This window comes from Vicia villosa, unplaced genomic scaffold (assembly GCF_029867415.1).
Source record: "Vicia villosa cultivar HV-30 ecotype Madison, WI unplaced genomic scaffold, Vvil1.0 ctg.001052F_1_1, whole genome shotgun sequence".
In the NCBI taxonomy this organism is placed as follows: Eukaryota; Viridiplantae; Streptophyta; class Magnoliopsida; order Fabales; family Fabaceae; genus Vicia; species Vicia villosa.
Genome location: NW_026705460.1, coordinates 234,249 through 250,424, shown reverse-complemented (window position 1 = coordinate 250,424; position 16,176 = coordinate 234,249). Strand labels below are relative to the sequence as shown.

General features: G+C 34.2%; 1 protein-coding gene across 1 annotated transcript; it reads right to left on the bottom strand.

The window, feature by feature from the left end:
* Nucleotides 1-15,277: 15,277 nt before the first annotated feature.
* Nucleotides 15,278-15,847, bottom strand: LOC131632922 (uncharacterized). Its single transcript, XM_058903637.1, has one exon. It carries the CDS (start codon nucleotides 15,845-15,847, stop codon nucleotides 15,278-15,280), a length of 570 nt encoding a protein of 189 aa, XP_058759620.1.
* Between the last annotated feature and the right edge of the window lie 329 nt (nucleotides 15,848-16,176).

Below are 16,176 nucleotides of genomic sequence, written 5' to 3'. Positions count from 1 at the left end.
GTAAGCGTGTTTTAAGTACCCCTAGTACTCGTTATGTATATCATCGTCCTAACAAATTTGATGAAAATTTTGGGTTAGTTTAAAAAAATGAATGTGCAATACAAAATCAAGGCTTTTTGGTGGAGGCTTCTTCTTAATAGGCTTACTACAAAGAATCTCTTGGTGTATAGGGGTATTTTTTTTCCTTTAAATAATTTAAAGTGTATTTTTTGCAGAATATGCTTGGAGAATAGGGATCATTTATTTTTTTAATTATGGGGTGGTTAAGAAGATTTGAAGTGAAATAGTTATTTGGGTTGGTAAAGGGGATAGGTTGGAGGAAGAGTGATTGTGGAATTTATGGATTGACACTATTTCTTTCGCATACATAACGTGAAAGATAGTAAGTTAGGTGTTGTTTAGCTAGCTACCACACGGACTCTTTGGTTACTAAGGAATGATGTTTGTTTTCGGAATGACGTTTGGAATATTAACAATATCTTTTGGAACATAAAACTTTTGGTGTGAAAGTTGTCTTTTTTGTAGGAAAGTTACTCAACCAATTACTCCTTCTATGAGTTTAGCAAAGATTCCTTATTTTTCTCTCGTAATTGCAATTGGTTTGTAATCCTCTTTTTTTTGTCAGAGTTTCCCGTCTTGTTGTGTAATCGTTAGAGAATATTTAGTTCTCCCTTATTTCATTGGACCCTTATTTCAATTGTAAGGCATGTGTTTAGAAACTAGAAAGGTAACATAACTAAAAATAATAATTTAAAAAATGGATAACCATACTAGATCTCATGACCTTAACCTTAGAAGCAAAATTGTTAGGTAAATTATGTGGTTGTTTAGCAAAAATTATTATGCTAGAATAAAAAACTATTATAATATATTCAAAAATATTTTAAAAATAAAAAATCTTTTATTACCATTTAAAAAAAATGAGATCCTTACTTTTTTTTTGAAATCTTGTCCTTCTTTTTTAAAATATATTTTTATAAGACTAATCGAAACAACCAATAAAACATATCAGGGGCGGCCCAACCCGTTTAGAGGTCTAAAGCAAATTTTAAAGTGAGGCCTTTAAAATATTAATTTGTAGTTGTTAAGAGTTGAACTCAAGACCAAAAAGAAAAGAAGCATATATTTTCCCAACTCAACTACAATAATATATGTAACTCAAGTGTCATTATATATTTTTATAACTAAATAAAAAAAATTGAGACATTTTTTAAGCCCAAACTTTTGAGGCATAAAACCCTACCTTGGGTAGCTTGGCCCTTGGGCCAGCCAGAAACATATTAAAAATGGGTTTTTACCTTTTACAATTATGCGAAAAATTTTGAATTAGAAAAATAAGAAGCGTAATGCTCATTAGCCAAATTCTTGAAATACATGGTCCGATAATGCATTTGAAGTTAACAAAAATAATAATTGTTATAAATTCATTACTAGATAAGTAGATATAGCGCAATAAGTGCTTCAAGCCCATGATCTTAGTCATTCTTGAAGATCATCATTTTAGCTTATCCTTTAGGCCAATTTCAGGGATTTGGATAGACCTTAAAAAATATGCAAAAACAATTCGTTTTCTAACCAAGCCCTTGATGTATCATAAAAACTCAGGTGTAACAAATTTTAAAACCATTTATATTGATATCGATAATAGATGTTGAACGTAATATTTTTTTAAGACTTCATTAAACTTTTCTTCAAATACATTTTTCTTTATGGGTATTGTTAACTCGATAGGTGAAACTGATGAATTTAAGGATATAGTTGAAAATCTTGAGAGAGCAAAACAGACATCTAACTTAGTTGTTGTTTTTTCTTCCGATTTTTAGGATCTTTTATCCATAAAGTATTAAAGAAATATGTTACACACAAGTACAAGCACATAGATGCACGAACAGATGCATATATGCACAACCCTAAATTGACCCCTTTACAATTTTTTGAGGTCTTTAGTTAAGAGCCTGGTTGTTGTTGAGAGGGTTGTCACCATATGACACATCACACATGTACAATAGTATCGAAGTAGTAAAAAGGTATTCGAACCACAAAGACCAAGTGTTTGATTACCGAATTCTACCCTATCACTATGTATCTAAAGCGATCAAAATGGAGTTAGTGAATGATTTTTGTGTTAATAATAAAATAATCAAAACAAGTAGAGTTTAGGCTCGGATTCATGCCTCTAATTCTCTTGCAGACCCGAATTCGTAACAAGAATAAAGCTAATGTTATAAAAAATGAAAAAGATAGACAACATTCACTTTTGTCGGCATGTTGTCTTACTCTAATCAAATACACTACCCATTTTCGTCAACGTAATGTATTTGTTTAGAGTCAGTTTTAAAGCAACCATTAATAAAAATAATTTCTCTGTCGACATAGAAAGACATGGTCGCCTAATTTCAAAAAATTCGGTGTGTCTAATTTTGATATCGCAATATACCTTTTAAGCGTAAAGGATATATCTAATTCATTCATGCTTTCGCACCGTATTTAAATACTTAAAGTGCAGAAACACCGAAACAAACTTTCCCTATATTCTCGTAAAAAAAATTTCGAGAATCTACATGAGGCTTGTAACGAGACAATCCTAATTACCCTAAACTCGTAATCGACTACTCAGATATGGCAATGGAATACACAAATAAAGCATACAAAGAAGCAAGAAGTAATAGTGAGAAACAAATGAAAGCGATATAATAATAATAATAACAACAACTTGAATTAAGAAAAGCTCCAATGGAGTTGAGTACAACAATACTATAAAATACAGAATTCCAAAGGTAGTGAACGTAAGATTACAATGTAAGTTCTAATGGTTAAAAAGGTGTCATTTTTCTCCTAGTGATCCTATGCCTCTTACAGAACTTCTATCATAAATACACAAATAAATCCGCATGATAATCCATTAAGAAACTTTCCTTTGGGCCTTGGAGTAGTTGGGATGTCTAAATGGCAGAAAAACGTTACAAAATTGCAAAAGTCCGCAATTGAAATTGAAGCCAACACAGGAGGTGTTGATCAACTCGAGGGAGTATTGTTGTGTAAAAATTCCTATATTAATCAACACGGCATGATGGTGTGATCGTATGGAACTTTGTACTGGGAAAAACTGGTGGTCAACACAGGGAGGTGTTGATGGACACAACCTACTTGTGTTAGATGTAAGAAATTTGTACTTGACGATTCTTTTTTGTATGTATTCATTGATGCCTTTACTTTTGTTTTTTCCAGAAGGTCCCTATCACTTGAAAAGAACGAAAAAACACAAACATGCATAAAAGTAGACTAAAGGGTTTTAAACAGATAAAATCGAATGAAAAGGATATCAAAGAGAATGAAGAAGTGGAGGAAACTTGGACCACAGTGGCTACCACTACTAGAAACAAAGATAAGAGGATTCTTGTAGGCTCTTCTTCTAGTACAGTGGAATATGTTAATGGTTTTGAGGCTTTAGGGGTTTCGAATGACCATGTTCTGACCCCTGTAGGGGATCCATGATAGTCTCTTGGAATGTAAGAGGGCTAAATAAATCAGGTAAACTTTAAGAGATAAGCTCCCGTCTCTATAAGTTGAAACCTGAGATTGTAATATTGGTAGAAACTCGAGTAAAGCAAGAGAAAGCTAGCAATGTTAGAAGTAATCTCCACCTCTATCAGAATTATATTGATAATTATCAACATCATACAAATGGCAGAATATGGATCACTTGGGATAATAGTAGAGTTGATGTGCAGTTTGTCTCTAATACTGATCAATATGTTCATTGTGGAGTGTTTGATAAATTGGGAAATTTGAAACATTGGTTAACAGCAATCTATGCTCACAATCAACTTGATAAAAGAAAGACCTTATGGAAGGATATCAGTAACCTCCACAAAATTATAAACGACCCCTGGTGTGCTATGGGAGATTTTAACAATATGGCTGGTGCAAAAGATAGAATTGGGGGAAGGATGGTGCTTGAATCCGAGTAAAAGGATATGCAGACTATGATGCTTCATACTGGCTTGTGTGAGATGGAAAGTATTGGAGATTATTATACTTGGTGTAACAAACATGTTAAAGGTACAATCTACTCTAGATTTGATAGAGTGATTGGCAATATGGATTGGTTTCAAAGTAACATAAATTAAATTATGAAAATCCTCCCTCCTAGTGCCATGCCCTTCTGTGTGTGGAGGAAAATATGCCTAGGGATAAAGCAGTTAGAAGATTAAAATATTATAATTGTTTAGCTGATATGACAGGTTATGAGGAAGTGGTGAGAAAGAGTTGGAATAAGCCTATAAATGGGAGCCCAATGCTTGTCCTTTGGAAGAAACTTCAAAGATTGAAACCAGAGCTTAAAAAACTTAGTAAATACGTGTCTAATCTGGCTCAAGAGCTAGAAAAAGCTAGAAAGGAACTTGAGATTTCTCAGATTGAGCTTACAAACAATAGAATGAATGTTGAGGCTGTTGATAAGGTTAAAGTGTGTACAAAGAGTGTTATAAAGTGGAATGAGCTAGAAGAGAATATACTGCAGCAGAGAGCAAAGATTGACTGGTTGAGACTGCAAGATGGAAATAATTCCTACTTTTATGCCTCTATAAAAGCTAAGCACCAAAACAGAAGTATGGAAGTGTTACATCAAAGTGATGGGACTGTGTTGACTGACAGGAAGGATATTCATACAGAAGTGATGACTTATTATAAGAACATCATGGGAACAACTGCCTCCACCACTAAACATGTTGACATAGAAGCCATGAGGAATGGGAAGAAAATTACAAAGGCCCAAGGGGAAACTCTAATTGCTAAAGTCACTGAAGAGGAAATCAACCAAGCTCTGAAGGGTATAGGAGACTTGAAATCCCCTGGTATTGATGGTTATGGAGCAAAGTTTTTTAAGTCTAGTTGGAATATTATAAAAGTGATGTGATTGATGCAGCCCAGGAGTTCTTTGAAAAAGGGAATTTACTCAGGGCTTTCAATGGCACGGTGGTAACTCTCATCCCTAAGAATGACCAAGAAAAAACTATAAAAGAGTACAGACCTATAGCAGGCTGTACTACTTTCTACAAAATTTTGTCTAAAGTGATGACCAATAGACTTAATAAGGTTCTGCAAGATATTATCCACCAGAGTCAGGAAGCCTTTGTGCCGGGTCAAATAATTCACAACCACATCCTTCTAGCTTTTGAACTAATGAAGGGCTATTCTAGAAAGGGTGGAACCCCAAGATGCACGACGCAAATCGATCTCCAAAAGGCATACGACATGGTAGATTGGAACTCCCTTGAATGTATACTACAAGAGATTGTTATGCCTAGAAAATTTACAAATTGGATTCTGAAAGTTGTTACCACTGTGAACTATAGGTTCAATATAAATGGTGAATATTCCGATCTGTTACAAGCTAAAAGGGGAATTAGGCAAGGAATCCTATTTCTCCTTTGCTGTTTGTAATTCTGATGGAATAGATGAACAGAACTATGGCCAAGATGCAAAAGAATCTGGATTATCATCATCATAGCAAGTGTAAAAAGCTGGCCATCACTCATTTATCATTTGCTGATGATGTCTTGGTGTTTAGTCGTGGTGATATGAAATCAGTAGAAACGATTCTGGGAGCTTTCACTATGTTCTCTGATTCTACAGGTTTGAGTTTGAATCAAAGTAAATGCAAAGTTTTTTGTGGAGGAATGGAGAATACTGTTACCGAGGCAGTTCAAAAGATAACAGGTTTTGCCATTGGCCAACTTCCTATTCGTTATCTGGGAGTCCCTTTGTCTTGCAAGAAGCTGAATTTGAATCACTATCTCCCTATGGTGGAAAAACTCACTAATCGCATTAGGCACTGGACAGCTAATTTTCTTAGTAGAGCATGCATAATTCAATTGGTAAATAGCATAACCATTGCAATAGCTCAATAGTGGATGAATTGTTTTCTTTTGCCAAAATGTGTTATCTATAAAATTGATGCTATTTGCAGGTCTTTTGTTTGGACTGGTAAATCTGAGATTAGCAAGAAACGCCCCGTGTTTTGGAAGAAGACTTGCAGACCTATCAACCACGGTGGCCTGAATATTATTAACCTGGAGTTATGGAATGTTACAACTCTGTTGAAATGCTTGTGGAATCTGTGTATGAAATTGGATAACCTATGGGTTAAATGGGTACATGTGTACTATTTTAAAGGCAACACTGTGTTGACAGGGAACATACCAAATGCTTGCTCCTGGATATTGAAAGCCATAATGAATAAGAGAGATATATTACCCTCCATTCAGCAACAGTGGGATGCGCTGGTAACAAAGAACCGGTTTGAGATGAAGGTTACTTACCTCCATCTTATTGAAGATCATAGTAGAGTGGATTGAAGACAGCTTATGAGAAACAATTATGCTAGACCTCGAGCATTACTTACATTATGGCTGGGATGTTATAGACGAATTGCGACCAAAGATAGGTTGGTGAAAATGGGCATGCTTAATCATGTACAGTGTGAGCTATGCAGTAGAGCTGATGAAACTCATGATCATTTGCTATTTGATTGCTGTTAGACTAAAAATATCTGGGCTGGGGTGCTGCAGTGGTTAGGAATCGATCACTCCCCCCTTGTGTGGAAGGATGAACTCCTTTGGATTGTTAGAAACACTAAAGGGAAAATTTAGAAACATGGGCTCCTCAAAATGGCGCTGGCAAAAATAGTTTATGCAGGTTCGAAGCATTGAAACGAAGTGGTTTTTTGAAAGAAAGCTTATTGAGATACCATAGTGCAATCCATAACTAATACTATAGTGTATATGGGCTGGATGAGGCCTAAATATAGAAATCACATAGGATACCTTTTGATGTAATAGTTTGATTTAGGGTCTTTGTTTTTTGGGTTTTGTTTTGTTAGGCTTGGGCTGGATCGTCTACGATCGCCATGTTTTGCTTTCTATATTTTTGAAATATATAATCTTTTATTTCAGAAAAAAATCGAATGAAAAACAACTAACACAATAGTGTAAAAACCACTAATCAATATATAAAATGAACAAAAAAAATACTTTGTAACCACAATGATCATTCTTTTTAACATACAATACTATAACACTAATTGGAAGAAAAAAACATAGTAAAACTCTTCCACAAGTGCATTAACTTCTAACAATTATACAAATTTTTTTGAGTTTGGAAAAAATCATAGTGTTCATTAGCAAAATTTTAAAAAATACATGGCCCAATAATGCGTTTAAAGTTATGAAATATAACAACAATTGTAATTTTATAACTAGATATAGCACAACTAGTAAGCTTAACTTCTACAAGTGCATTAACTTCTAACAATTATTTTTTAAGTTGTAGTCATTCTTGAACATGTATCATGTAAGCTTATCCTTTATGTGAATTTCAAATATTTTAAGAGACCTTAAAAATATATGCAAAAATAATATGTTTTCTAACAAAGAACTTGATGTAAGATATCTGAAATTCTGGTGCAGCAGACCCAAATGTCCGATAGGATGTCGAGACATCTGGTCTGTCATGAAATACACAGGAAAGGTATAAACAAATTCACGCAGTACTGAAAGGTAAAGAACACAAGTGATTGTTTACCTAGTTCGGAGCAACTCTCCTACTCTGGGGGCATACCAAGCCAGGAGTGAAGTTCACTATCAGCAGTATCAATTCGAAGCTAAACAACCTCCAGTTTACAACTTCTCACTTAATCACTACCCAATGCAATTCTTCTACCTAAGACTCACATAGGTATGAGACCATCCTCAAATCCCTTCAATCACAAACAGTGATACCCTACAGTATCAAACAATCGCAGAAGACTCACTTCCATGACAATACCTAGCCAAGACTCTTGACTAAGAACAATAACTTAGAGTTGCTTCATAGCTTCCTCCAAGAACAATACACCTCTTGCCTACAGACTTCAAGGTGGACAGAACTTCTCTTGCTTCACAGCTTCGAGAAGGACATGGTGATCTTCCCACAAACTGGGAGATTCACCTTGACAAACCCTAGACTTCTACATCTTGAGCCGTACCAAACTAGGTTACAAATCCTTATTTTTATATCATATACCCAACTGGGTTTGGGCTTCTAAACACATCAAGTATGCTGTTACAAATTAGCAGTAACTTCTACTAAGAACAAGGTCTTCAATTCCTTAGCTTCGAAGAATATCTCCTTATTTAGAAACTATATAAAGCAGTATATTCTTCAAATGTTTTGATTGATTCTTCTGACCAGTTAAACATATAACGCCTTATATGATTGCATCATATCTCTGAATATATCTGTGATTTTTAAATCATAACAGATTTAACTTATCCACTTCAGTTCAGACATGATGTCGTGTGCTGTTATATCTCATACGAAATGTCATTCCAGATGTTGAGACATCTCAACACAACATGTCTTAACATGAGATAGGACTTCTTGCTCAACCTGTTCCTGTCAACAAGTTAATTCAACCTATCTACTAAACCTGCTTTATTTGTTTTACTAAAAGGGTTAAATATACAAAACACACCTGTAATATAGGCGAAATTTGCTTTCCCCATGTAAATAATTTTTTTCTAACACCCCCTTGAAATATAAAAATACTATGTCTTTTTCCCCTAAGTATAAAGTTTAACCCCCTGTAATATTTTTTTGTTTGATTTTCTCCCCAAGATTTGAGGTTTAAATTGCACGCTTAGGGGGGGGGGGGGGGGGGGGTAATCCAAACAAAAAAAAAATTACAGGGGGGAAACAAAAAAAAATTACCCGGGGGATAAAGCAAATTTCACCTATATTACAGGGGTGAAAAATGGTATTAACCCTTACTAAAATTAATGCCAATCCTAAAGCTTGAGAACTTACAATATCAACTTTGGTGTAACAAGTTTCAAGTCCTTTTATGTTATTTTGATGGGAGAAACTTAATTATTTAATTAGATGTTGAAAGAGTTGTTTTTTACCAACAAAATTAGTGTTTATAAATGAATCAAACACATGAACAAATGAAATGAAAACAATGTGAGACCAAGTGGATTGAATTGAAATTTAAATGGGCTCAGGCCCAATTGTAATATTTTAATAATTAAAAAAATGTTTTCTAAAAAATATTAATAAAAATAATTTACGAAAAACACTATAAAAAATTAATAATATATTAAAAAAGTAAATAAAATGAGTAAATAAAAATATTAAGGAATTTCACGTGTATTAAAATGATAATTAAAAAATACCACGCTGACTGCCACGTAGGCAGTTTGGGAGAATATTTGTTGCAATGTGACAGTCATAGGTGTATCTGGAGAAATCTGGAAATTGCGAGGGAGGTTTTAAAAAAAAATTTTACCAGGGATTAAAAATAAATCTCACTAATATTACAGGGGGATTTTATATATTTAACTCTTAAAAAAATTTCAAACAATTTTTTCTCTTGTGGTTTTGTTAACTCTGCAGATTAAACTGATGAGAATAACGCTACAGTTGAAAATCTTGGCAAAGCAATACAGACACATAACTTGGTTGTTGTTTTTCCTTAATTTTAGGACGTTTTAATCATAAAGTATTAAAAAAGTATCACCTACTTACATGCACATGCACACACTCATACACACACAATCCTAAGATAATATCTGTGTACTTTTCCCTTTTACTATTGAACGGTGAATGGTTTAGTATTGACCAAATGACTCCAAACATGAGAGAGGAGAGGGTTTGAATTGTAATATTTAAAATTAATAATTAGTTTCTAAAACATTTTATTCTTTAAATATATTTATGAAGAGGATATGAATGAATAACTTTTATATTCTATTTAAAAATATTTTGTGCATAAATAAATTTGATTTTTATATTTGAAAATTAGACCCTCGATTTTGAGGTCTTGCGCTTAGAGTCAGATAATCTTACATTCTTGTAGCCTTTATTCAAGTATTTTAACTTGTCATTCAAGAAATACTCAATACATTGATACAAAACCAATTGCTAGGCTAAAAAAGGAGACAAATACATGGATACTAGAATGAGCCAATGTATAGAGAGGTTTCTCAAAGGTACAAAGACTAAATATAGCTGAAGCAAACGAATACGAATACACATCATTATCCAAATGAATTATAACAACAATGCAAATAAATTCATATAATGGACAAATTACAAACACATAATAAATCAAATAATGCATTATACACGCAATTTGGCAAACAATTAAAAATAAAGCGATATCGGTGATGATTGTAATTTTAAACTATTTTAAAGTTGAAATGATCGAAAAAAAACTTTGATTAATCCTTTAAAATAGTGTGTTTAATTTTTGATCATCAATTAAAATTAGTTTTTCTAACCAAATAGCTGAGCTCTCTAGTGATGTTTAGAAAAAGGGTGCAAATTGCTCATCAATTCTCATTATCAGTGTAGATTTCACGTACAATATAAGTCATATTTATAGAACATATGTAATAAATAGAAAATCAATATGGAGTCTGTAACACCCAAAATCTACCTGGTAATTATAACAAATATCATAGTATAAAATTTCAAACAACTATTGGGATATTAAATTTTCAACTTAATAACAACGACATACACGCCTTTAAAACGGATATGTAACACTTTTAAATATTTAAACTCGTATTCACCCTGTTTAGTCTCATTAAAATAAATCAACTTTTTATTAACCACGTAGTGGAATCATAACTTTAAACTTCGAATAACATAGCATCTTATTTCAACATAAAAACCACTTCAAAGAAACAATAAGTCTTAAAGGAAAATAACTTAGAAATTCAGCAACGGTAACAAATTAACAATGATGAAAACAAGCGTTCATCCCCCCGAGTGCTACATATCACATCGACAACACCGACTCACTAACGAAAGTAACCGCTATCCTTCTTGATTACCTGCACGTTACCAACATAAGGGTAATATTCAAACAGAAGGGGTGAGATATCGAACTATATAAACAAGTGTATGATAGACAATATATTAGAATTCGAGTATACAAAATCACTGCTTCATATGAACAATTATTAAAATCTTCACAACTTATCAACACAACAATTTGAGTATGCGACTTAAAATGCGACTCAAGACTATGCACATGCATGTGGTACCATTAGAGAAGACCTCCCAACTTAAAAACTACCAATTAATAGAGGCATCAACAAGGCATAAGCCTTTAACTTAATTTGCCAATCCAGGCCAACTTACCGAGCATTAGCTCCAACTTAATATGTGATGTATGCGACACAATTATGAATGCCACAACAATAACAACAATAATTATTCAACAACAACATACAACTTATCAACATTGGCCATAAGGCCTACAACTTTACCTTGCCAATAATTAGAGGCAATTCAACTAAATTCATCACCTGCAATTTACATATTCTCAACAAAGATTCAACATACACATTCGACCTAAATATCCTACACGCATTCTGTAATTATTCAGACAGTTTTTGACTCGAACTGGTTAATTCGTTTATCGGCTAAAATTTCTTATATCATATGCGGTACTGTCATCACCATGCTCTTGCTACTAGCCAATACCTTCTTGCTAAAACTTCTAAACTTTGCTACAGTTAGGATGTGCACATACTGCTGCTAATTTAATTAAATTTGTTGCTTATACTGTTACTACAAATCAATCTTATACAACCTGCTGAATAATATTTACTACATACTGCTATTAAAAGTTTACTGTTCTAAAACCTTCTACTGCTAGTATTAAATATATATATATATATATATATATATATATATATATATATATATATATATATATATATATATATATATATATATATTAACCCTGCTATTGAAATGCTTCGTTTACCACTTTTCTGCTAATTACTTTCTTCTGCTAGTATATGCTATCGTGATCTATATTTTCTTCTCTATACTACTACATTATTTTTCCACACATTTATTTCTGTAATGTTATACTACTATAATTTAATCATTAAATGCTACCTACTAATTAAGCTAATATAATACATACTATGTTACTTACTAAATTACTAAAGTCATGTTTTTCCTTTAATTAACATACATTAATTAAATTAATATATTACTACTAAATGTACCACTAACTACCTACTTTAGGCATCACATACACTTAAATTCAATTTATAAAGTTATGGCCCCCATCCTTCACCCACCTTAGCAAACAAAATGGTGACCCTCACTCTAGTTTAAGGGGCGCCCACCCACATGTGTGGCCCCCGTCCATATATATATATATATATATGATTTTTTAAATTTTTTTTACTATGAACCCGGGGCGCCCACCCCACTCTTAAGGGGTCCCCACCCCAATTTTTTCATCATTCAGGGGCGCCCACCCCTTATGTATGGGCCCCCACCACCACCTTTCTTCCTTCCACCATTAATTCATCTTCTCCTAATTTCTGTTTCTAGTTTTTAGTCCTAATTTCATCCTTCAATTTACATAGCATCCAAAATTTCTTAATCTAATTTCGATTACATTAACACGAATAAATTTTCAACAATATATTATTCACAGAACAAAATCAGCTTCATCATCGATTTCAAAAAATTATCTCAACAACAATATCAACGCAGACAGCAAAAACAACCAAGTACAAGAGGGATTTTAAAACACCCAAATTCCCACATATCATTCATCATAATCCCGTTTATAGAGTTGAACCCCACCCTTACCTTGGATTGAGGTCACTATAAAATTCTCCGATTGAATTTCCCAACCTTGCCTCTATGTGTTGCAGCTGCTACGTATCTCTCCAAACCATTGGCTTTTGCTTCTGTCTGCTAACTTAGTTTTTGTTTACTGAAACTTCCAATGTTATATATCCTCTAATTTCCAATTAACCAATATAATGGAAACTATATTTTCCTGTTTCTCCTAATGGGCTCAAATTACACTCCCCACTTACTAGTGCTAACACAATAACTAGCCCACTTAATAATTAATCCAATTTAATCTACCATTATTTCTACGAATATTTCTACGACTAAACCGACTAATTTAATCAACTAATCACACAATAACTTATATCGACATATCACAATTTCAACGATTCACGACAATTAATCGAAATTAAAATAATTAAATAATTAATTAACTACGGGCGTTACAACTCTCCCCCACTTAGAATATTTTAGTCCTCGAAAATCTAATAGCTACCACCACCCTTAACGTAAATTTCTCCTCTAATTCCTTGTTTCCCAAGTTGCGTTTGGCAGCACGTCGACCACTACTTTACCGACTTAACAACAACTCAACATAATTTAAATCAACTATACATACGCTAACCATTCAACACCCTCGCGACATAATTCCTAATAACTTATCAACCACTTCAACATCACTCTGACATATCAACATTCAAAGCAGTAACAATGATCGGCCACTAATTTCACCTTGTTCCTGTGTTCGAATCAATGGAAAAGCACTTCATTCGGTGGTATTTTAAGTTGTTTCAATCTAGTTCTTTTTAGTTTTGTTAATTTTCGTATTTTAGTTTGGTGTGTTATCTTTTCTAGTTTTTGTTGTTTTTCCATTGCTTTTGATCTAGTGTTTGGTAGTGTTTAAAGTTATGTAGTACAGGGCACGATTCAAGACAAGAAGAAGTGGATTTTGGTGAGACAGAGCTGTGACACGGCCACCCGTGTCACACTTGCTGAAGAGAAGAACTTGAAAATATGAAAACCAAGAAGACAAAGTTGTGACACGGCCACCCGTGTCATGGGACACAGCCGTGTCAGCCTTGCGCGCAGAAAAAATCTAATTTTCAAATCGTTCAACCAGTCACTTGAGGAAGGGCATTGTGGAATTTTCAGAAGGAAACATTTGCTGAGAGGATATTTAGTCACTGTTTGGAGAGGAGAAAACACTTTTTGACGTACGAAAGAATCGCAGAAGAAAGAGGAGAGCTCTCAAGGGTTTTGGAGAACAGAGATCTTCAAGAGCAATTGCGATTAAAGATCAAAGCAATCCCATTTTCTTGTAATGTCTAATCTTCCTATTGTATTTTCTTTGAATATTATGAGCGGCTAAACCCCCCAATGCTAGGGGGTGTCCCTGAATTGCTATTGTAATGAACCTAATTTCCTTTATGTTATGAAATTGTTATGTGTGTGAACTTATTTGATTGTGCAAAGTACTTATTGCTTTATCTATCGGACAAATAGATTTTTAATTTACGGTTAAGGGTTAGGTCGGACAAACCACCTTATCGTTGTTTGCACAATAATATTACGGTTGTTATTGCTTAGGAATGAGGATTCTCCGTAGTAACCGTAATAATCTTGATAAATTATATTGCGCTTGATCACTTCTTGAATTGCTAAGGAATTAGGATACAAGACAATATCAAAAGGTTTTCCGCTAAGGAATTAGGGAAGATAACTCTTGAGATTCGGTAATAGTTCATGTACACTGATATTTCGTAAATAAGGATTAAAGGTTGTTGCAAGGCAATTCATACACTTGACCCTAGCATAATTTCACATATTGTTTTAAAGTCACTTTTACGCTTTCTATTAACTTGTTATCATTTATCGTTATTTCCAAACAAACAACAAAACCCCCATGTTCTTTTGTTCAATTGAATCATTACGATAACTTATATTTCCTACGCAGTCCGCGAGCTCGATACTTGGGGATTAATCCCATTATTACTACATCGGTAAAAATAGTACACTTGCTATTTTCCGATCAAACAACCATAACATACTTATACATGGGTATCTAACATCACATTATCACCTTAACAACATCTACAACACAATCAACAGCAATAAAGCAAATAGTAGCACCAATATCAATAATAGTAATTAAAGGAGTATTATTAATGAGACATGTACCTCTTATAAGTCCGTCCTCACTGCCTGTCTGAGTCCTAACCAAAGCAAACACCTTTTCACCAACTTGTGCATGCTTTTGTTTCTGACACTGACCGCCAATGCGTCCCTCTTCACCACAGTTAAAGCAAACCATCTCCTTATGCTTGCACTAAGACATCGCATGCCCGATCTTACCACAGCGGAAAAACCTCTTCGCTTCCGTGGTACACACATTACTTTTATGACCAGGTTTCCCACACTTGAAATAAATAACTTTAGCAGAAGCATCTCCCCCTCTTGTTTTCTGACCCTCAGTAACTTCCTGTTTACCTTTACCCACTGGAGAATCATAAGGCTTACCACGATTTTATTGGCTCTTACCCCGCCTCTCACTGACAATCTTATGATGTGCATTATTATCCTCCTCATAGATTCTACAGCTATCAACTAGATCAGCAAAGACTCAAATCTTCTGGTAACCAACTGCCTTCTTGATCTCAGAGCGCAATCCATTCTCAAACTGGATGCACTTCGAAAATTGAGCAGTCGCCTCGCTATAGTGCGGGTAAAACTTAGTTAACTCAAAAAACTTCGCAGCATACTCAACGACCGACTTATTCCCCTGCTTCAGCTCGAGAAATTCAATTTCCTTCTTTCCTAGAACATCCTTAGGATAATACTTCCTCATGAATTCCCTACGGAATACGACCCAAGTGGTCCCCTCACCTGCAGTCTCCAATCTCTGACGAGTCTCTAGCCACCAGTTATCAACTTCGACTGCCAGCATATGGGTTCCATACCGAACCTTCTGCGCTGGAGTGCAATCCATCACGCGGAAGATTTTCTCAATCTCTTTCAACCAAGTCAACGCGCCATCAGGATCGTAAGTTCCCTTGATGACAGGCGGATTCTCCCTCTGGAAAGTCGCCAAACTCTTGGATGCAGCATTCTCATCAGTGTTCGGCTGATTCTCCATAGCCTGAGCCATCGCCTCCAAAGCAGCAGTAATTGCAGCATCATTCCTTCCAGCCATTTCAACTTATCACTACAGCATAATAAGATTAGAACTAATTAACAATACTCGATTGTTAAATAAACTACGACACGACAACTTGGCCAGACGGACCGACCTGCTCTGATACCACTAATGTAATACGCCAAATCTACCCGGTAATTAAAATAAATATCAGCGTATAAAATTTCAACAACTATTGGGATATTACATTTTCAATTTAATAATAATGACATACATGCCTTTAATACGGATATGTAACACTTTTAAATAATTAAACTCGTATTCACCCTGTTTAGTCTCTTCAAAATAAATCAACTTTTTACTAACCACGCAGCGTAATCACAACT

Excerpts from the sequence above, each read along its gene's own strand:
- LOC131632922 (XM_058903637.1), bottom strand. The coding sequence starts at position 15,847 with ATGGCTGGAAGGAATGATGCTGCAATTACTGCTGCTTTGGAGGCGATG.